The sequence below is a fragment of the Artibeus jamaicensis genome, unplaced genomic scaffold, assembly GCF_021234435.1.
Source record: "Artibeus jamaicensis isolate MK-2021 breed Jamaican fruit bat unplaced genomic scaffold, CSHL_Jam_final contig_513, whole genome shotgun sequence".
Classification (NCBI taxonomy): Eukaryota; Metazoa; Chordata; class Mammalia; order Chiroptera; family Phyllostomidae; genus Artibeus; species Artibeus jamaicensis.
The window spans coordinates 45,937-67,791 of NW_026521867.1; the positions used below are offsets into that span (position 1 = coordinate 45,937).

At 40.9% G+C, this 21,855-nt stretch overlaps 1 protein-coding gene across 3 annotated transcripts in view; it reads left to right on the forward strand.

Moving 5' to 3' along the window:
• Positions 1-21,855, forward strand: part of CUNH2orf76 (chromosome unknown C2orf76 homolog) — a 99,148-nt gene that overhangs the window by 25,649 nt on the left and 51,644 nt on the right. Inside the window, exons 2-5 of one of the 3 annotated variants that reach the window (XM_053668853.1) lie at positions 6,004-6,046; positions 9,843-9,918; positions 15,803-15,872; positions 16,966-17,110. In XM_053668853.1, coding sequence (XP_053524828.1) covers positions 16,978-17,110 — 133 coding nt within the window. In that variant the 5' untranslated portion in view covers positions 6,004-6,046; positions 9,843-9,918; positions 15,803-15,872; positions 16,966-16,977. The remainder of the gene's footprint in view (positions 1-6,003; positions 6,047-9,842; positions 9,919-15,802; positions 15,873-16,965; positions 17,111-21,855) is intronic. The other 2 variants (XM_053668854.1, XM_053668852.1) reach the window with 2 other exon arrangements.

Here is a 21,855-nt window from a genome sequence, read left to right on the forward strand (position 1 = left end):
GGTTACTGCTCACTTAGTTAAAGTTAGGGACAGATTTTTATACCACCTTTTGTAATTGGATAACTCAGAGGTAAAACTGCCCCTGGGGCGCACTTAAGATAATGAGTCAACCCTCCAGGAAGCTTCCCTGGGTAACCAAGGGCAGTTTTGGAAAGATTGCCACCATTGGTTTAGTAATTGGTTACCTGACAGCTTGTGTATGGTGTTTATGAAATACCGGCAGGTCTAAGATACAAATAACAGTGTTTTGGGGGAAGGAAAGTTAATACCGGCTTCCAGAAAAAAAATTACTGGCTTAGGGTTATACATATGGTCCCCGGAAAGGTATTTCTTTACAGTTTACATTTGGGCCCAATGTGGTTCAGAGGGCAAAGGTTGTTATGGGCCTCCAGTGTGACAGTCAGCTGGTAGGCATTAATTATTTTCACTTAAATTCACATTATATTTAGAACTTGGTTTTGGAGGGATTGCCTGAGGGTAGTCAGTCCAATTTGTCTTGTTTGTGCTACCAGCTGAGTGACATTTGCCCCACAGAATGCCTATACAATGTAGAAATGGGGTAGAGAAGATAGCTAGGGGTATTGACAGGTGTTTTGCATGGGAGGTACAGGAGCTGGGGCACATGTTTCTCATTTCTACCTACCATATCATGTCTACCTACAATAGACTCATAGGTACTGGTGATCATACTGTAGTCAGAGCCATCCGTCAGAGGCTGGCAGATTCAGGAGTCAGTTAAATTTAAGGTACTTACAACAGTTCGAGGGAAACTCTCCATAGTGTTTTGCTTCATGAGGGTTGCTCCAGGTGCAGTTCTGAAAGACAAAAATCATGAGTGAGTGATCTTCTCTACCTCTGTCACCTGAGTGTAAGTTCTCTCCCTAGATGCTGAGGTTATTCCTATCCCTCCACCTCCAGAAAGATCTGTGTGACCCATTTCAGTAGCAATAATTTCACTTTTTTTTCAAATAAATTCCTATTCCCTGAAGAGAATTTTTATATTGTACAGAGACCCATTGTGCACCCCTCTTCGGCCTGCAGTGTACTTGAGTAGTCATTATTCTTGTGATTCCAGGACCTTGCCAATCCAACAGGAGTATCCAGGGAGACAAGGACTCCAAGATCTCAAGGGGCGCCTCCAGGTAGAGGCTGCCTCTCTTTGCCAGAGGCTCCAGTTGGCAAAATAATCAGCCATGGAGAGTTGTACCTCCATGGGTACAACTTAACCCATGGGGACTCCTTAACGAGAGTGGGGCCCAAAGGTAGAGAACGTGCCACAGCTTGCTGGACATTTCTCCATGCAGGCGATTGATTTTGGCACAGCTCAAGGTATTGCCTTGTGGTGTAGCCAGTATAAAGGACCAAGTAGAATGTCCAAGGGTGAGTGTATCAACCAGGGTTCAACTGGAGAAGCAGTAGGGACAAAATAGAAAACATAACACACATACCATACAGGTTGTTGGCTTACTTCATCATGGGGACTAGCTAAGTAACCCAGAAGTCCAGAGGCAGGCAGACAGGAAGGGCTGCTGAGAAGCAGCTGGATCCCATAGTTGCCAGCTAAAGACTGTGGTCCCAGGCAGCGGTTAGGAGGAGGGATCTGGGGAAAGGGAAAGCAACTATATGTAGCCCCCACTGCAGTTTGGAATCTCTGTGTTCAGGGAAGGCCAAAGTCCTCCCAAAGGGCTTCTCACTGATGGAGTCAAGCCCACCCAGGAAAATCTCCCTTTTGAGTAATTTAAGGTCAGTTAATTATGAACTTTAATTATATCAGCAAAGTGTATGCTGCAATCAGCCTGGCCACACTGACATGTCACAGAGCCATACTGCCTGCACTACTCAGAGTCCAGCAATGTGCGAGGCTGCCTTTTTGGTGATGCGATGCTGAGGAGCCAATTAGTTGTTCCTCAGTAGCTAAAGAGATTGGGCATTATGAACCCACCCACACAATCCCAAGAAACTTTATTGGCTAGTAGACCTCTGGATTCTGCTGGTGGAGGTGTGATAATAGCACAGCCAGGGACTGTTGAGACACAGGTTTCTGACTTGCCAGTGAACAGAATGTCATATACAAGCTCTGTCCGGAAAAGTATCCTGGCACATGAGCAGGTCTGTTGTCATGCAGCTGCCAGTCTCTCATTGCATCTTTCCTGAAAGCCTTCTGAACCATCTGAATAGTTTCCGCAGAGGAATGTTCAAGCTTAGCACAAAATTTGATACAGATTTGTTGCTCTACTTGCTCATTCATTTTGAGTGTGATGGGCACACAGTACACATGCTCACTCAGTGGCATCTACCACCCCCACTGACTAGTACAGTGAAGTCATCATTGTTCACACATGCACATTCCAGTCTGCTCTCCTTGTTCCTCTTGCCCTGTAAGTTCCACAGGGGCAAACGGAGTGGCCCAGATGGGTTTTGTCACAGCAAAAACCCCCCACATTTAGGTAATCCCAATGTTGATTTTGGCAGAAAACATGGGACTCCTGGGTCAGAAACAAGGGACTGTGTTACAGCCCAGCCGACAGCATGAACTCCATTTTTGGGTCATCTCATCCTGCCCCATATGTCCACAGCTGCAGAACCCTGAGTTTAGATAATCTGAGCAAACCTGCTCAATCTTAGCCCAGAGAGACATTATTTTTATTACACTGGACAATAAACAAGTCTGCCCTCTACTCTGGAGGGAGATAGTATCTCCACCTTCCTATGCCATTTGCTATACACACATCCTTGAAAAGTGAGTTCATAACTAAAGAAGCCAGCGCCTCTGCTTATGAGACATGCAGAAGTGTGAGACACACACACGTGAATTGTCTTCCAACACACTGGACAAGGATTAACATTCCCACTGATGATTGTAAATCAAGAAAAAAATAATTTCTATCCAGTATACCTTGTTTAAGAAGAAAAGTGTGTGAAATATTCTTTCCAAATGGTTAAGTCTCTATGCCTTTGGAATACTCAACTGTCCAAAACAGTACTCTGAGATCTTACCTCCCTTGAGCAGAGAAAACAAATTACAATTTTGTGTGTTTGCCCCAAATAGAAGGTCAAAAAGGCAGGCCTGTGGAACTGCAGGTATTGATTTGTCATTGGGTGGTATACTGAAGGTGAACAGCAATCAATAGTTTAGTACAATTGTTTATGACCCTTCAGGAAATGCTGCTGCTACTGTCATTATCAGCAGTTACAGCATAGAGAAGCATTTGTGAGTTATCAAATTTAGCTAATACTTTTTTGCATCTGTGTTATCTGAACACCTAAAGTGGAGGCTTTGTTTTATTTTTTAAGTTATGTTTTATTAATTTTGTTATTACATTTGTCCCATTTTTTCTTCCTTTGTCCTCCTCCATTCAGCACCTTCATTCCCTCAGGCAGTCCTCACACCACTGTTTGTGTAGGTGGGTTGTGTGTATAAGTTCTTTGGCTACTCCATTTCCTCTACTGTACTTTACATCCCCATGGCTATTCTGTAACTGTCTATTTGTTCTCCTTAATCCCCTCACCTCTTCACCTATTCCCCTTAACTCCCTCCCATCTGGCAGCCATCAAAATGCTCTCCATATCCATGATTCTGTCTCTGTTCACACACTCAAATTGTTTGCTTAATTTGTTTTTTAGATTCAATTGTTGATAGATATGTATTTATTGCCATTTTATTGTTCATAGTTTTGATCTTACTCTTTTTATTAATAAGATCCTTTAACATTTTATATAATTATGGTTTGGTGATGATGAACTCCTTTAGTTTTCTTGTCTGGGAAGTGCTTTCTTTATGTGCCCTTGAATTCTAAATGATAGCTTTGCTGACTAGAGCAATCTTGGCTGTAGGTCCCTGCTCTTCATGACTTTGAATATTTCTTGCCAGTTTCTTCTAGATTGCAACATTTCTTTTGAGAAATCAGCTGACATGGAAAGCTTTATTTTTTAACCCATCTTAGAAATGGTTGAGATTAAAGAGTATGAAATCATTAATAAGTGAATACATTGAAAATGTCTTTCTCAGGAAGTTTGTGTTAGTGAAAGATGAATAAACGGAATTTTCTAATATAATAATGCTTTGAATTGAATTATACAACTAAATACTTGGGGGAAGAAAAAGGCCAAGAAGTTTTCAAATGTTTATTTTATCCTCATATGGTCGTAGGCTACAAATATATACGTAGTTTCATATTTTTTAAATTATGCTTTTGAAAAACGTTAAAGCAATTTCCTGTTAACTTTTCATTTTTTTGGTAATGACCAGCTTTTGGTGTTTTATTGTTACTGAGATAGGTTTTTAAAATATTTTTTAATTCTATGTATGTGTTTAAAAAAATTGTGCCTTCGAAGTAGGCCAGAATAGATTAAAATGAAAGAAACATTGCGCTTTTAGTTATTTGTAGTCTTAAAGGTGACTTGGTTATAATTTGTCATTCTTAAGAGCTGCAGTTAAATTGAAATTTTATATAAAAGTCATTCATTTGACAAAAGTAAGTTCTCTTTAAAAGGGGGACATTTATAATTCACTTACTTAGCAGTCCGCTAGGTGCTCGTTATTTTTAAGAAGAGTAATAAATGGCATGTAGATTTTTTCCTCTCTTCCTCTGGCTTAAACATATTTTTATTACTTTTTATTTCTGGTAAAATAGAAAGTAACACATAGGGGATGTTATTTTGTAGTCCATAGGGGATAACTTACTCAGAATCATTGAGGTGCAGTTTCAGAATCATTTGCATGTCCAGTGATTCTCGCTGCAGCAGAACTCTTCTTTTTCCCATTTTTATATCTGACCATCTGTCCGTGTTTTGTTTCCTCACATAAAAGAACAGTATGCTATATATTTTTAGCTTCTTTTTATTGAATTGTTTCAAAAGAAAGGTGAATGGAATCTGCCCTGTAATTAGTTTCTAAACCTAGAGGAAAATTAAACATTTAGTGTGAGTAATATACGTATATATTTTTAATATGTGATTAGAACATTACTTTTTGTAAAGTTGTACTTTATATGAGTAAGACAAACTGTAAAGCAAACTTGATATTCTTAAATTTAGGGAGCAGATGTACTACTTTATAAAATATTTTCGTTAAAATGATTCACTTTAGGAGCCTTAAAAATCAAGTCATGTATACCACTTCTTGGAAACCTGCCTCTTGCAGGAAGGAAGGGCAGCCCTGCCCTTTTGCTGGGGTGGGAGGTGGGTATAAAATCTTCCCCATGGTACCTGCCCAACTGTTGAGTGCTTTTCTATGCTTAAAGCTGCTAATATTTGGCTCACTTTAGATTCCATTGTCTTACAAAAAGGTCAAGAGCATACTTTCTTAAAAAGTACTGGAAGGCACACATACTTTTTTGTTTCTTTTTGGTAATACAGTCAATCCTCATTATTTGCAGATTCTGTGTGAATTTGCCTACTCACTAACATTTATTTGTAATTCCAAAAGTAATACTTAGGGCACTTTCTCAGTGATTCCTGGACATTTGCAGAGAGGTGAAAAACATGAATCAATGAAGTTCACTTTTCCAGCTGAGGTCAAACAAGGTGACTTGCTGCCTTCTTCCAGCTCTCACACTGAACAAGTGTCTGGATTGTGCTCTGTTTAGTGTCATGCTTTTCGTGTTTCGATGCCTTTTTCGAGGGTGTGCTTTGGCTGTTTTAAAATGGCCCCAAGCACTGTGCTGAAGTGCCGACATGCTGTCTAGTGTTTCTAAGGCCAAGAAGGATGTGTGTACCTTAACAAAGAAAATGTGTATTAGGTAAGCTTTGTTAAGGCTTGACTTATAATCCTCTTGGCTGTGAGTTCAATGTTAATGAACCAACAGTACATGTTAAATAAAATGCCTTTAATCAGAAACACACATAAAGCAAGGTTATGTTGACAACGTGGTGAGAACAAAGGCCTGTATTTCCCTAGAAGCCATAGTCAGTATTCATTAATTCAGTGTTGGGGACTACTTTATATAAAGTATATCCTCTGAATAACCAGAACTGGGGGGCCCTTTGTTTTTCTTTTTTTAGCTGATACAGATCAATCTAAAGTCAGCAGTCAATCAAGTATTTTGTGAGTATGCATGTTTTTTGTTTTTCACCTCCAGAGTCTCTCAGCTGTTTTGCAGCCAGCTCCTCAGCTTGAACTTTGCTGTGGGGAGAAGAGCCAGCTTGAAAATGGGAGCAGCCGGCTGCTGGGCAATCTGGCATGCTGCTTGTCTTGGCTTTCCCTGACCATCTCATGCTGAATTTCCACCTTCCCTTTTCATGCTTTTGGAGCCTGGGACATAAACACCAGCTCCTGCTGGCCTGTAATGACCAGGGGATTGTGGTCCAGGAGGGGAGGGTGCTGGGCCATGGCCCCTCTTGCCTCTGATGATTCAGTAGTTACCTGTTAAGGAACTCTATGTAAGGGGGTTCATTCATGGTTTTGTTTGTGTCTTTGTTTTTAAGTTTTGCTTTGCTTTGGATATGACTTTTCCTTCATCACCCCAAACCAACTGGGTAAGGTATCAGCCAGAACACATTTTTTAGGTAGGGAGGTTTAAAGACCTTCTTAAAAGCCTAGGCACTGTTACTTTTCAAATCCCTACCCTAAATTATATAAAACATACCCATATCCTAAAGTAAATCTAATATATATAATTATGACGAGTTGAGTTGCTATTAAAATGTCATATGTGAAAGTATTTAGTTAAATGTCAATTTTTAAAATTTTTATATTCTAGAGCAATAAATACCCAGCCCCACCGCCCTGCCACCGTGCCAACATTTCATGGGCCCTGTTAAAGGGCCCATTAAATGCTTATCGGTCCTATAGTGCAGGACAGATCTGTCAGTGTGTCCTTATGAAAGGGAGGAATTCGGGTTTTGCTCTGCCCTTCAGCTACTGTTTAATTCTCCAGGCCTTGACAGGGGCTTGGCTGGGCCTCATGCCACACGTGTTGCTGCGTGTACAAAAATAAACCACACAGCTCTCTTTCCCTCAAGGAATTGAAGGAAAGAGAATCTTTCCCTCTTACTCCTTCACCTTCTTCCATTATTATGTTGGTGGTTCTTTTGTTGGTGGGTTTCCTCTTCCAGCACATATACTGGCGTTCACAGCTCCCACCTACTCTTTTATGTGGTCAGTTTGGAGGGGGAAGGCAAAATGGATTAAGACGGCGGGAGTGTGTTCTATAGTATTTAAAGTGCGGACTCATAGAGAAGAAACAGGAGATCCTTTGGATATGTATAGTGTTAACGGTGGTATTTCACCCAACTAGCCACTTTTTAGAAAGGGTGGAAAACAGATAAGACTTTTGTTGTGGGTGGGAAGGACTGTGAGTTGGATCTGGAAAGCAGTGAACTTGAGGGAGGTCAGATTATGAGATATAGTGAGAGTAAAGGATAGAAAATAGGTGTAGTGTGCGAGAAAATAGAGCTAACCACAATAGTGATAAAGTTCCAGAAACAGTGAAGGGAGCTAAAGTCTGGAAGGGTTGCTGTGTAATATTTACAATTGTATGGAACAGCAGTTATTTACAATAGTAATGGAGCAACAATCACATGACATTATCTATATGATGTGAGTAATAAGAGTGGGAAGTACACAACCTAGAGTAGTTTGCTATTGGAACACAAGTGAAGTGAAAGAAGGAAAATTAAAAATACACTATGAAAGAGAGAACAAGGAAAACCAGTCAAACAATGGAATTTCACAAACCAAGTGAAGAAGACTAAACAGAAAGAAGAGAAATAAAAAAATACTAATAAAATAAAAGATGTAAAAATAATGAAAAAAATAATACATGTATACAAAAACTTGCAAGTTCTCTGGAATAGCGAAGTGAAATTTGTCTCACCATCTCAGTTGTTGGGACGACCCCTCTTTGGATCTAACTCTGGTCCTTTCACAGCTCCAGGTTTTATTGTCCCACTTGTGGGAAAAAAAAAAAAAAAAAAAAGGAAGGAAGGAGTAAAAAACAAAAGAAAGAAGAAAAGAAAGAAAGGAAGAATTTTTTTTAAAAAGTGCCTCTTGCTGGCTTAATACAAGCCAAGCCAGTTCTGATGGTCTTCCTGGGAACAGCAAGGCCGAGGGGGGATTGGTTTTGTTTTTCTCCCTTTCTGTGGTTTTGTGAAGGATGGGATTCAGTTCTGAACCGCACTCTTTGTAGTTGCCCAGCCTCCAGCCCAGTTCTTCAGTTCACTGCTTGGCCCCCAGTGCCCTTCCGTGCCCGGCCTTCGCCTTCAGTCCACCAGTTGTGCTGTCCTTGAGGTGCACCAATTAGGGGCAACTCACACACCACCTTCTCGCTCTTTACTCTCCTGGATTCTAGGGACTCTCAGAGTCTTTTCAGGGTAGTATGGCTCCTCACTGAGTTAAGTCTTTCTGGGGATTGCTGACTCTCTGAGCCCTGCTGCTTACCTCTGTGGGAGCATCTCTGCTTTCTTCTTAGCAAGCCAGTGGGCCCCTGTGGGGGCGCTGCAGTAGCTGCCCTGGATGACATGGGTGAGCCTCTGCTGCTGTGACCGGGTGATGGGGTTGAACACGATGATGGGGTTGAGCAAGCAGAGCCTCTGGTGGTGGGGTCAGGCGCCTGCTCTGCCCCTGGGGCTGTGGGTGTGATTGCTGGACCTCTGCTGCTGGGGCAGGGTGGGCAGCTGCTGGGCTGCAGGGTTGGGCACACTTTGTCCTTGGGGCTTTGGGTGTGAGCATGCAAACTGCTGCTGCTGCAGCAGTGGTTGGGGTGGTGGGGTCTGGCGTGTTCTGGCATGTTTCATTCCCTTGTCTGCTGTTGTGAGCACTTGGCCTCCACTGCTGGGGCTGGAGCACAGTGGCAGGGCGGTGGTGTCAGATGTGCACTGCCTTCTGCTGCTGCAGTGATAGCCGCGAAGGAGTGGGGGGCAGCTGGGTCCATTTTGCACCACTGGGTTCACAGGTGTGGTTGGGTGCTCTCCATCGCTGTGGCTAGGAGTAGGGGCCCAGCGGGGGCCTGGCAGCAGAGGTGGGCCCACAGCTGAGGCTGTGGAGGCTGCTTGTACCAGGGGTGGTGGGGGTGGCTGCTGTGGAAGAATTCCCTAAACAGCTACCAAGTGCCTCATTTTTTTCTTTTTCAAAATTGCCTCCTATTCAAGCCTGCTGTTTCAAACAAGTGCCTTGCCTCTCACACAGCCCAACTCTCCAGCCAGCCTGGGGACTATGTGGGTCAGGGTCTGTGATTGCCCAAGTCTTTTCAGTTGGCATCCACAGTCTCAGTGAGTGCACACTACCCCTGTGTGTTTGCCAATTCATCCTTACCCCCGCCCACCAGCAACTTCAAGCATCCAGGTCCATTCTGGTGCTGCTGAAACCTACTTGTTTGGCAGGGGAGGGAGCTATTGATCTGGCTCTCTCCTGAGAATCCTGTGGTAGACTTGGCAGGTCGAGGGCCTGGGGCTGCAGCAGCCCTGGTCCCATTGCTGGTCCCAGGGACCTTACTGCCCCAAAGCACTCTCCTTACAGTCTCATTTTTCAATGTCCTCTACAGTTTTGGCCTGCAATCTTCATATATGCTAAGATACCATTGGCTGTTCACTCTATTCCTTAGAAGATTGGCTAGGTGTTCCACCCATGCACAAGGAGAAGTGGACTCTGTTCCCACCTATCTCGCTGCCTTCTTCACACCTTCCATTTTAAAAGAAAGCCTTGCTGGATACAGTAGTCTTGGTTACGGGTCCTTGCTTTTCATTATTTGGAATATTTCGTGCCAGTCCTTTCTTGCTTGTGTTTGTTTAGAAATCAGCTGATAGCCTTATTGGAGCTCCCTATTATGTTACTAGCTGTTTTCCCCTTGCTGCCTTTAAGATTCTCTCTTTGTATTCTAATGTTACCATTTTAATTGTCTTAGATTGGGCCTGTTTGGATTTATCTTGATTGGATTTGTCTGTGCTTCCTGAACTTGCATTACTTTTTCCTTCACCCAGGTAAGGATGTTTTCTGTCATCATTTCTTTAAACAATATTCTGTCCCTTTCTTCCTTTCTTTTCTTTCTGGTATCCCTATGATGCTAATATTGTTGTGCTTCTCGTTCCAAAGCTCTCTTAAACTATCTTTGTTTAAGCCTTTTTTTGTTTTGTTGCTCTGACTGGGCGTTTTTTTCTACCTTGTCTTCCAACTTGCTGGTTCAATCCTTTCCTTCATAGTCTGCTTTTAATTTCTTCTAGGGTATTTGTCATTTCAGATATTGTATTCTTCATTTCCACCTGCTTCTTATTCATAGTTTCTATGTCCTTTTTCATGCTAATTTAGTTCCCACTAAATTCCTTGTAGTTTTCACTCTGTTTCTTGGACATCTTTAACAACCATTGCTTTGAACTCTATGTCTGATAAATTGCTTGCCTTAATTTTATTTAGCTCTTTTTCTGGGGGTTCCTCCTTTCCTTTTGGTTGGGGGTTGTTTCTTTGTCTCCTTATTTTAGCTGACTATTTTTGTTTGTTTCTGCATATTAGATTGATCTGCTTTGACTCCCTGTCTTCATGGGGTGGTCTCATGTGGTAGGAGTCTTGTAGCAGTCAGTGGTGCAGTTTTCTTCATCTCCTGAGCTGGATGATCCTTCATGAAGTTTATGTGGGCTCTCCTGTTGTATTTAGGTTTTGATTGTTGTTGGCCCATTAGTTGGTGGGTTCTTACCTCTGGCTGGCTCACTGAGAGTCTCAGCCATCGCCACATCTTGTTTGCTGTTGTACATGTGCTGATACAACAAAACAAAACAACACAGTAAACAAATCCCACACTTGCAAAAATACCCCCAACAACAACAGCAATATTAATGGAAGCAAAGATGAATAAAGGTGGAAAGAGAATAAGAATATTATAAGAAATAAGAAAAGAATATGAGATGACTAAAGAAAAATTATTGTGAGAAGATGAGATAGGAGAAATAGTAAGAGTAAGGTTGGAAACAAGGAATTGCCACAAAGGGTTGAAGAAAGGGAAAAAATAAAATGAAAATAAAGAGACAGAAGAAGAAAGAAATTGAGTAAGAAAGGGGGAGAGTAAAATGAGATTTGAAATAAAAAATAGTAAAAAGGACAAATTTGAAGGAAAAGAAAAATGTTAAAAAGGTGTGCAAAAGAAAAAATAATGTAAATAATGGAAAAGAATGAAGTGCACTTTGTCTCAGCAGAATTTAGTGCTTGCCTGCTGGGTTCTCCTTCTGGATATCATTCTAGTGTTGTCTAAATCTGGTGTAAGCCAATGTTAGATGCTGTCCCTGTTTAGCTCTAGGTAGCCTGTTCAAAGCTATAAGCAATCCATAGTCTGTGGCTGTCTTCTTCAGGCTTGGCTCGACTAGGATGGTCCTTGCTGCTTTTCACTGCTGCCTTTTTTTTTTTTTTCAGCATAAGGCCCACAAGTACTGCTTCCACTTGTCCTTATCTGCAGTCCTGCCATTAGTCGTAGTCTAGCCAGTGTCCTGTCTGTTTCTGAGAGGGCTTCTGGTACAATTGGGAAGATGGGCCCTCTGGATCTCCCTTGGGAAGAGCTGTTTAGATTTTAGGGAAGATGGTGGATATGTTCCCTGTCCTTGCACCACATGTCTTGGTCTGTCCCAGATTATTTCCAGTAGTGGTGAATAGTTCCTAAAGAGTTAGCTGGCCATTTTATGTGAGGGCCGATCTGTATAAAAGGGTCAACCCTTTCCTGCTTGGAGCTGATGTCAGTTCTATATAAGAGCTGGAGTTCTTTGGGGTTGACCTTTGTCTTTAAGTCTCTCTGCCTTTCTGTGGTTACCTGGTTTGTCTCTAGAGCCTTTTGATAAGGATCTGTAAGCTGAGACCATATCTCTTGAAATAGGGATATCAGGTTTCCCTTTGTTGGAATTGTAGTCTGTAGGGCACTCAGTGAGGGGAGAGTAGCCCCTACTCAGAGCTGACTCCTTTAGTCTTTACCAGAGATTTGGGCTCTTGCTACCTTAAGGGGCCTCACTGTTGGTTCAAAATGGGCACATTCAACTTTCCTCTTTGCAAGAGTGGGTAGCTGCTCTGGATGGACTTCAGGGGATAAATCAGAAAAGTCTCCCATTGAGTTTGGGGCAAGACCAGACCACATTGGGAACTAAACTTTCTTTCTCAATCTAAGACCTCAGTAGGAGGCTAAACTCTCTGTCCTGCTCTCAGGCAATACCCTCCAAAATTCTCACTTTGAGAGTCCCCGTTTGAGTTTCTCTTTCTTCCTCCTACAGAAATGCACCCAGCAGGGGAATCTTGGATTTTGCAGGACTATTTTATTTTATTTTATTTTATTTTTTATTTATTTATTTTTATTTTTTTCCCTCTTCCCCTGCAGGACTATTTTAAAGAGTTACCCTCTTGGAGGTGGTGCCTACAACCCTGCAAGGTGGGGGGGATGGGTACAACTTTCCCTTCCCAGAGGATTGTATTCTGCAGGGAGGTTTGCCTTGCTGCCAAGTATGTCGGGTGCTCAATTCTCTTCTGACTAGTTCCTAGCCCATAGCCTCTGCAAGAGACATACACCAAAACTCTTCATTCCCTCAGATCTCAGTTTGCTTGCCAGCAGAGCTGGGCAGGGCCCAAAAAACCTCTTGTTGCACAATTTCTGATCTCTTTGCCCAGCTGGTTTCAGTGGGATGGAACCCAAAGAACCAGTGTGGCTTGGCATGACTGAGAAAAGTTCAGAATGGTCCCATTTGGAGTTTTTCTTTTTCCCCCCTGAGGAAATGTGCCCAGTGGGGGAATTTTGGACCTGTCAGGACTGTTCTTCAGAGTTTTTCTGTTGGAAGTGGTGCCTGTAACCCTGCTGGGGCAGATGGGCATAATTTTCCTTTCCCAGAGGATTGTATTCTGCAGGAAGGTTCGCTTCACTGTCAAGTATCCCATGTGCTCAACTCCTGCCCCTTTAACTCCCAGCCTTTGTAGGCAACACATTCCAGTTTGCTTGCAAGCCAAGCTGGGTGGGGTCAGCCAACCTCTTGTTGTGCAAATTTCTGATCTCTCTGCCTAGCTGGATTCACTGGGAAAGGATCTGGAGATCCAGTGTGGCTTGGAGCAGCTGAGAAAAGTTTAGAATGGGTAAAAAAATAATTTTCCATTCATTTCAATTAGTTTCGCCTTCATATATTTGTCTAATTTGTGGCTATAATCAACCAGTTCTGTGAAAAAGAAGTTAAAAAAAACATGAACAGTGAAAGGACAGCAAACTCACAGTTATTAACAACCACACCTAAAACCAAAGCAAACTAAAAGGACAGCTAGATCAGGAGTGGAAACATAGAAATGAAGATCTCAAGGAGGGTTAGCAACAGGGGAGTGGGAGAAGGAGAAGGGGGGAGAAGGTACAGAAAATAAATAGCATAGACAGTAGATAGAAAATAGATGGGGGGGGGCGAGAATAGCATGGGGAATATAGAATCTAAAGAACTTGAGACACATGGACATAAACTAAAGGTGGCGGTAATGGTGGGGACGGGGGGTAAGGTGGAGGGGAATGAAGGGGGGGAATAGAACAACTGTAACAGCATAATCAATAAAAAAATTAAAAAAAATAATTTTCCTGTTCCACTAGTTTCCTCTTTTAGTCTGCACTTGTATAGTGAACTCTTCAACTTGGTGCCCAAACCATAGGAGCACTTCACACTGAATTGTGATCTCTGATTTTTACTGGTGTGGTGGAACCTCACTGCCTCCTGCTGCCAGAGCCCACAGCCTCCCCTATCCTCTCTATTGCTGCAGGTATCCCTAGGGCCCTGCAGTTCCAAGGGGAGGGAGCTCCATTGCTGCAGTTTCAATCTGGTCTTTGCTGTCAGGGCAGCTGTGCCCAGCTCCTTGTCCAGCCACTTTTCAGTTACTTTTAAAAAGTTTCTATGCTGTACCTGCAGTGCAGTACCTAGTCAATGTCTGATTCTCTGCACATGCAACCTTCCTAAGGAGTGAGATGTCTCTCAAAGTTGCGGCTGGCTGTAGCCTGCAGGTGCCTCTGGCATACCCGGTTTTGGCAACCTGGTTGCTTTAGTAGTCTGTGCCTCTATCTGGAGTTCTCCAGGTTGGCATCTCAACTGTGGGAGTGCTGTGTGTGTGTGTGTGTGTGTGTGTGTGTGTAGCCTGGGTCCCACAGACTCAGCAGATTCCCCCAGGTTACCTCTGATTGGGGTTGGTATGCCCTTGCTCCAAGAGGGGAGGGAGCTTCAGAGCGATTTCTGTCTGGTCTCTCAGCTACAGTAGGAGCCACACACAGAGTATTTCCCTTTCCACTTATAAAATTCCATTATCAGGTGGTATGAAGCATCTTCTGTACTCCTTGGCCTCAAAACTTCCTATCTGCTAAGATTCTGTTGATCAGGTTGATAGTTGGAAGATCAGTTGAAATTCTGGGTTGGAGGCAGGAGCAAGTGGACTCAGCTTCCACCTACTCAGCTGCCATCTTTGGATCCCATATTACAACAAATTTCTGATGAAGATGACAGTATGGTGTTCACCAAAATTAGACTTTAATGCAAATTTAGAGTTTTAAATTGAAAGCCTCAACTATTTAAGTATAACATATGGACTGCCTTTTATTAAGTGAAAAAAAAAACCAAACCTACAATTACAATGTAGATGCATAATGCCTGGCTTCCTTGGTTAGACCAAGTACGTGATTTTGTTTCATTGTACCTGGGAATTTAGTTATCTGCTGTCTTTATGAGCTGTCTTTATGCCCAAACCTATTTTATTACAACTAGAGTAACAATAATAGCAGCTACTTTTTATTGAGATCCTACTATGTGAGATCCCAGTGTGTGTCACGGCCAAGAGGTAGAGTTGATATTTAAACTGCATCTGTCTGGCTGTAACCTCTGGGAGCTGGGACTGTGTTCTGGGCTTTCTCAACCTGTGTGGGTGTGTTTTGGAGGGCATCTTTATTATTTTGGGGGTTTAGGTAAGAGGGGGAAGTAGTGGTCATAATTTTAACAAATCTGTTAACACTGCTTCTGAAATGCAGAAGTTTTTTATAATATCCCTTTCTCAAGAGGTATTTTTATTAAGTACTTTAGTCTTTTTAAAATGATAATTTTGTAGGTGTTTGCTGAACTATTATGTGGTAGATTCTAGGATTAGAATTTTGGGAAAACATTTCAAACCAGATTTAATAACAATAGCATAGTAGCTAATATTGGGATTTTTAAAAGATTTGTTCATTTAAACTCTACCACTAAACAAGATTATAAGGTGACTCTTTACCTTATTTTAGAGGGAAATATTATTTATAGTTCTAGGAGCCATTCATTTAATTATAAACAGTATGCTAATTATAATTACAAATTATTTTATGTGTTAAAACAGTTTGAATTTTGATTTCCATTAATGCTATATATTCTCTCAAACCTAGTAAAATATTTGTATAAGCATTTTACAATTCGGAGAGCCTTTCTAGGCCAAATTAGTGTGGCTCGATGCTATCTATTATAAAATATTCCAAACACGCTAAAAAGTGTAAAATATAGTCTACTATCCATGTAACTAATGTCCTACTCAAGACAAAAAATGCCAGGAACGTAATTAAAGTGCATGTGATCTCTCTATAATTGTATACACCTTCCCTTGCCTTAGGGAGGCAACTAATTATCTCCTTTTAAACATAATAAAAGCTGTGTTTTTGAACCTTGAGTAAATGGTGGTATACTCTGACTAGTATTTTTTCATTCACCATAATATTTTTAAGATTCACCTATGTTAATGTATGTAGCTGTTGTTCATTCATTTTTATTGCTTTTACTATCCATAATTTACTTACGCATTCTCTTCTTGATGGACACTTGTTTCCAATTTTTGCAATTAACAAATATGGTTACTATGAATGTTCTTTTACAGTTCTCCTGGTGCACGTAGGTGAGAGATTCTGTGGGGTACCTGCCTATGAATGAAATTGCCAGCTTGAAAGGTATGTGTATCTTCAGCTTTACTCAGTATTGCTTCCAAAGGAGCACCCATTTGGATGCCCACCTTCACTGATTAAATTCTCATTGTTCTATACCCTTGCCAACACTAGGTGTTGTCAGACTTTTTGTCAGTTTGATGAGTAACATATATCACTGTTATTTTGAATTGCTCTGATTACTAGTAAGACTGGCCATCTTATATTTTTAGTAGTAAAAGTATTTTTTCTTATCATGTGTATATTATGGCTGAAAATTGTATGTAAAGTTGAAATTAGCTACTAGATAGAAATATACTACATTAGTATCTTTAAAGCATTGGCAACTTTGAAGATATTTTTGGGGGAAATAATTCAAGGTGATTTTCTGGCAGTGTATTAGAGTGAACATGGACTTTGGAATTGAATTGATGCCCGAGTCCTGACTTTTTTCTGTTCATTGGCTTTGTGACTTTGGGCAATTTGTACAATCACTCTGAGTCTGTTTCCTCATCCTGAAAGTGAGTTCAATAATTTATGGTTTGGTGATAGAATCATGAGATAACATTAACACCTGGCACACAGCTCTGCTACTGAGTTTTAGGATGAAATAAACATTCTTACATTAAACAACACTATAAAAGGCTGTTAATTCTGTGTCATATAATTAAATCAAAACTGAAATCTGGCACATTTGTGACATTAAATGTGACTGTTGATAGTTGACTCTGAAACATACATCATCCCAGGGCCAGATGAGCAGACCACTGGCGTGGCAATGCCAAAGCAGCTGTGTGTGTGCCACGTCTCTTTCTGTGGCAACCCCCACTGGTCCCCACGCACGAACTGCTCCTCACATAGGTCACTTGTGTTCATCTTCTGTGCCCTGTCAGCTTTCTGCCAATCAGACCATCAGTGACTGTGACAAAGTTCTCCAGGTCACAGTGGATAGGAGGGAGTGACCTGGGGAGGGGACTCTTGTGGGTATCCCAGAATCTGGTTTGGGTTTGGGGACTCAGCCAGAGATTATGGGAGAGATGGGCTGCATGTCAGAGAGCTGAAATGCAGCCCATAACTGTGAGCTGGTGTTATTTAGACTATTCTGTGTCCCTTGCCACAGGAATTTCTTCACATGGCTTCCGAAGAAGTGACCGTCACAATTCGCCTGATTCGTTCATTTGAACATCGAAATTTCAGACCTGTGGTATATCATGGAGTTAATTTGGACCAAACTGTAAAGGAATTTATAGTATTTCTAAAGCAAGGTATGAGACATCTTGGTCATTTTGTTCTGTTAGTGTTTTGTTAGTATTACACTGATAGTAATCTATTAAAAAATATTTCGAAAGGCATTAATCGAGGTGGTAAGCCAAGTGCTGCCCTTGGCTGGCTCCTGTTCTGGCCTTTGAACAGGAGCAGAGGCATCACCCAGGGCTTATTTAGCAATGTGTGCCCTCGTCAGAGATTATTACCACCAAAGTTGGCTTTTCTCTGCTTTTTTTTTTTAATTAAAAAAATTTTTAAGGCCTAGGTTTGCTTGTAACAGGCTTATACACGTGGAGGTTGATTAATAAGGGAGTGTAGTGCAGCTAATGGCATTACCTGGCTGAGCACACAGAGGGCTTCCTGGGGGGCAAGGCCGGAAAGTGTTTCCACAGCCAGGAAATTGTGAGAGCTGTTGGTCACTGTGCTCACAGGAACGGTGGCCAGGTGGCCAGGCTGACCAGTGCTGGTTCACCACTGCAAAGCTCCAAAACAGTAAACATGAAGTTAGTCTTTGTTTGGATGGGTTCTTGATGGGTTTCTAACTAACATTTTTAATTGTTGAAGTGTTCCAATCATCAACATTTGATAAAACATCTAGAATATGCTTTTATTATTTTAATTCAAGTGTTATTTATATATGTCCAGGTCTTAGTGTATTGTTTCCTGAGTTTTGACAAATGTATCACTTTTATATCCAACTTATTTATTCTTTTTTACTTTGGTGTAATTTCAGACACAGAAATGTCAAAAGAGGACAAAGAATTCCTGGATGCCCTTTATGCAGATTTCCAAATGTCAACATTTTGTTACATTTGTTTTTTCCCCCCTTTTTTTCACTCTTACTCTCTTTACCCCCCAGCCATTTGTTCATCCTGAACCACCTAAAAGAATGTTGCTGACACATTCTCCTGTACTTCTAAATAGATCAGTGCGTATTACCTGCAGACAAGGAATTCTCTTGCATAACAACAGAACAATGATGAAAACCAGGAACCTAACATTGAAAAAATACTGTTATATGATTTACAGATCTTATTGAGATTTTAATTGTCCCAGTAAAGTCTTTCTGAGGTCATGTTACATTCAATCCCTTTAACTTGAAATTAATTTCTTTAATCGGAGTCTTATATTTCATCATACTGGCAATTTTGAATAGTACAAACCAATTATTCGATAGATTTAGGTTATGCCTCTTGGCAAAGAAATCGTAGAAGTGATGCTGACTTCACCAGGAGGCCCTGCTGTCCACTGGTCTCGTTACGTACGGGTGGGCAGCAGGGTTGGTGAAGGCAGTGTCAGCCAGGTTTCTCCTCTGTAACTTTGCATTGTAATGGAGAAGTAGGGGTGTCTTCTGAGACTATACATGTGAATATCCTGATTCTTCTCAAAATTTCATACACTAGCATTCTTTGATGATTCTTGCCTGAATCAATTACTATGATGATTGGAAAATGGTGATTTTTCTTATTCCATCATTCCCCTTACCCGTGTTAGTCATTTTTGTACAGTAAGGAAGAGCTTTCTACCCCACTCCACCCCATTCCATTTACTTAATCAATTGTTTATATCACTGTGGACTCATGGATTCTTACTATATTGAAAGGATTATAATTCTTCATTATCATTATTTATTTTGATGCTCTAGGTATTCCCATATTGGCGTATGGTAGCCCCTTAAATCTGGCTCCATGTCCTTTTAATATGACCCCATTATTCTTTGAGCACTTCCTTACTTTTCAGTGCAATAACACATTCCAGACTTGTCCTGTTCTTTCTGTTCCCAGACCTGGGGTTGGCCATTTCTCTGAGGGGCTCTGATCCCATTACTAGGGAATGATATTGGGAAACCAAGATCTTGACTTACATATGTGCAATGTAAATGTTCAATCTAGGTAACTTTTTTGAATTGTGAATTCTTCACATTTTACTTCTTGATTGACTTTGTAAAGTTCCTAAAGTCTTCTCCTTCACTTTTTTTTCCTGTCTAATTTTAGGTAGTTTTCCTGATCAGTATTACCTAGTAAAGAATAGGTGAGTTATATAAACCCATAGAGAAGACAGACTAGTCTTTCTACTTGGTGGTGACTATAAAAGATTGGTAAGGACATAATTATTCCTTAAAGTGACTCTAGGCTTATTAGAGTGTATATCTTTGTTGCTGTGTTCTTAATTGTTAGAGGGAGATTCACACTTGGTATTAAGATATTGCCAACTATAGAGTATCCTGCTTTTGAAAGGGTATCACCAAAAGCATGTTCAGGTTTTGAAATAATAATAAATTTCTACATTTTTTAAATTTTAAAATCAGTGATGTCCTTGGAACAGGGCACAGTAGGTTCTTCTTGAATTCCTCAAACATAAAATGTAATCATCAAGCTGTTAACAGTGGCAGGGGAAGATGTATTTTTCCCAGGGTCACTGGGTTCTTTTCTTCCCAGGTGCTGTAGAAGGCCTACCCATTAGAACAGTGGTATGGATCACAGCTAGAGGCTCAGCTCTACCTACTCACATCTTTCACCTGTGCAATAATTTAACCACTACTTGTTCTGATTGGGCATGTGGGAAATGTGTTCCACTGACCAAGAGGTAAACTTTTGGGGTACAGATGTTTTTGAGTTGTGGGATTTGTGTCCAAGCCTGTGGAGCTCTGAAGTTGGTGGACCACATATTTGTCTTTTTTTAAAATCCTCATTCAAAGATATGTTTACTGATTTCAGAGAGAGAGGAAAGGAGAGAAAGAGAGAGAGAGACAAACATTGATGTGAGAGAAACATCAATCTGTTGCTTCCCAAATGTGTCCTGCCCCGGGATCAAACCCACAACTGTTTTTGGCGAATGGGATGGTGCTCCAACCAACTGAGCCACCTGGCCAGGGCCACATATACAGGGTCTGGCACAAATAACACCCCTTTTTTTAATTACAAAGTCTTTTATTATAAAACCATAAGCATGTAATTTTTTTTGTAATTCTGTAACACAAGAATGTCACACTCAAGTACACTGTATGACATTTTAGGTGAAATGTTCAAATGAAAACTATACATTATTACACCCATTTTATTACCCCACCAACTACATTAAAGCAGGCATTACTTCTGCCGGACCCTGTATATCTTTTATGAATTGCATACATACAAAGACCATGTAGTTTTGAACTGAGGAAATTTCAAAGTAATAATAATTGTGAAATAACTATGTATCAGGCAGTGTGCTAAGAACTTTAACTAGATTATTTCACTTTTACCTCACAGCATTCCTCTAAATTAGGAATGCTATCGCCATTTCCTTCACCATTTTACAGGTGAAGGAATTTGGGAATAGAGAAGTTAAGAAACTTGCCTGAGATACATGGCTAATAAAGGCAAAGCTGCATGCAGTTCAGCCAGGCAGTTTAACTGCACATGTACACTCTTCATTCTTCTCTACTGCCTCACTTGAGTAGGATCCTTGGAATAAATGGGTTCACTCAGTGTCAAAGGGATCTTTGATTTAGTTCATATTGCTCTAGTGTTTTGAACACTGAAAGCTAGAAGGATGGTTTGACATTGTGGCATAGTGAATTTTTCCTACAGACACAAATTCTTCTTGCCTTTGTATTTTCTTATAGTCACTCTTTACCATTCGTAGCCTAAACGTGTTACTTGCCATAATTGTATTTCTCCCTCAACCAGGAAACTTTGCTTAAAGTTGACGCACTCTCCATTGAGAAGGACTATATGTACTACAACATCATGCCATTAAAACACAGGGAAGGATGTTAATTAGATATTCTGATCAGAGAGGAAACATAGATATTACTTTATACAGTTGATTAATTTTCTAGAATCAGAATAGTATATAAACTAATTATGTAGATAATATAAAACATTTTAATTCTTTCATTTGGAAGCATTTTTTTTTAATTTATTTTTTTTTATTGATTATGCCATTACATTTGCTCTATTCCCCCCTCCCTTCCCCTCCACCCTGCATACCCCTCCCCCACCATTTCCCCCTTTAGTTCATGAACATGTGTCTCAAATTCTTTAGATTCTGTATTTCCCCTACTATTCTTACCCTCCCCCTATGTATTTTCTATCTACTGTCTATGCTACTTATTTTCTGTACCTTCTCCCCCCCTTCCCCTCCTCCCACTCCCCTGTTGCTAACCCTCCCTGAGATCTTCATTTCTATGGTTCTGCTCCTGATCTAGCTATCCTCTTAGTTTGCTTTTGTTTTAGGTGTGGTTCTTAATAACTGTGAGTTTGCTGTCCTTTCACTGTTCATCTTTTTTATCTTCTTTTTCTTAGGTAAGTCCCTTTAACATTTCATATAATAAGGGCTTGGTGATGATGAACTCCTTGAATTTGGTCTTATCTGAGAAGCACTTTATCTGTCCTTCCATTCTAAATGAAAGTTTTGCTGGGTAGAGCAATCTTGGTTGTAGATCTTTGGTTTTCATGACTTGGAATACCTCTTTCCAGCCCCTTCTTGCCTGTAAGGTCTCTTTTGAGAAATCAGCTGACAGTCTGATGGGAACTCCTTTGTAGGTGACTGTCCCCTTAGCTCTTGCTGCTTCTAGGATTCTCTCCTTCATTTTAATCTTGGCTAATATAATTATGATGTGCCTTGGTGTGTTCCTTCTTGAGTCCAACTTCTTTGGGACTCTCTGAGCTTCCTGGATTTCCTGGAAGTCTATTTCCTTTGCCATCTTGGGGAAATTCTCCTTTATTATTTGTTCAAATAATTTTTCAACTGGTGGTTG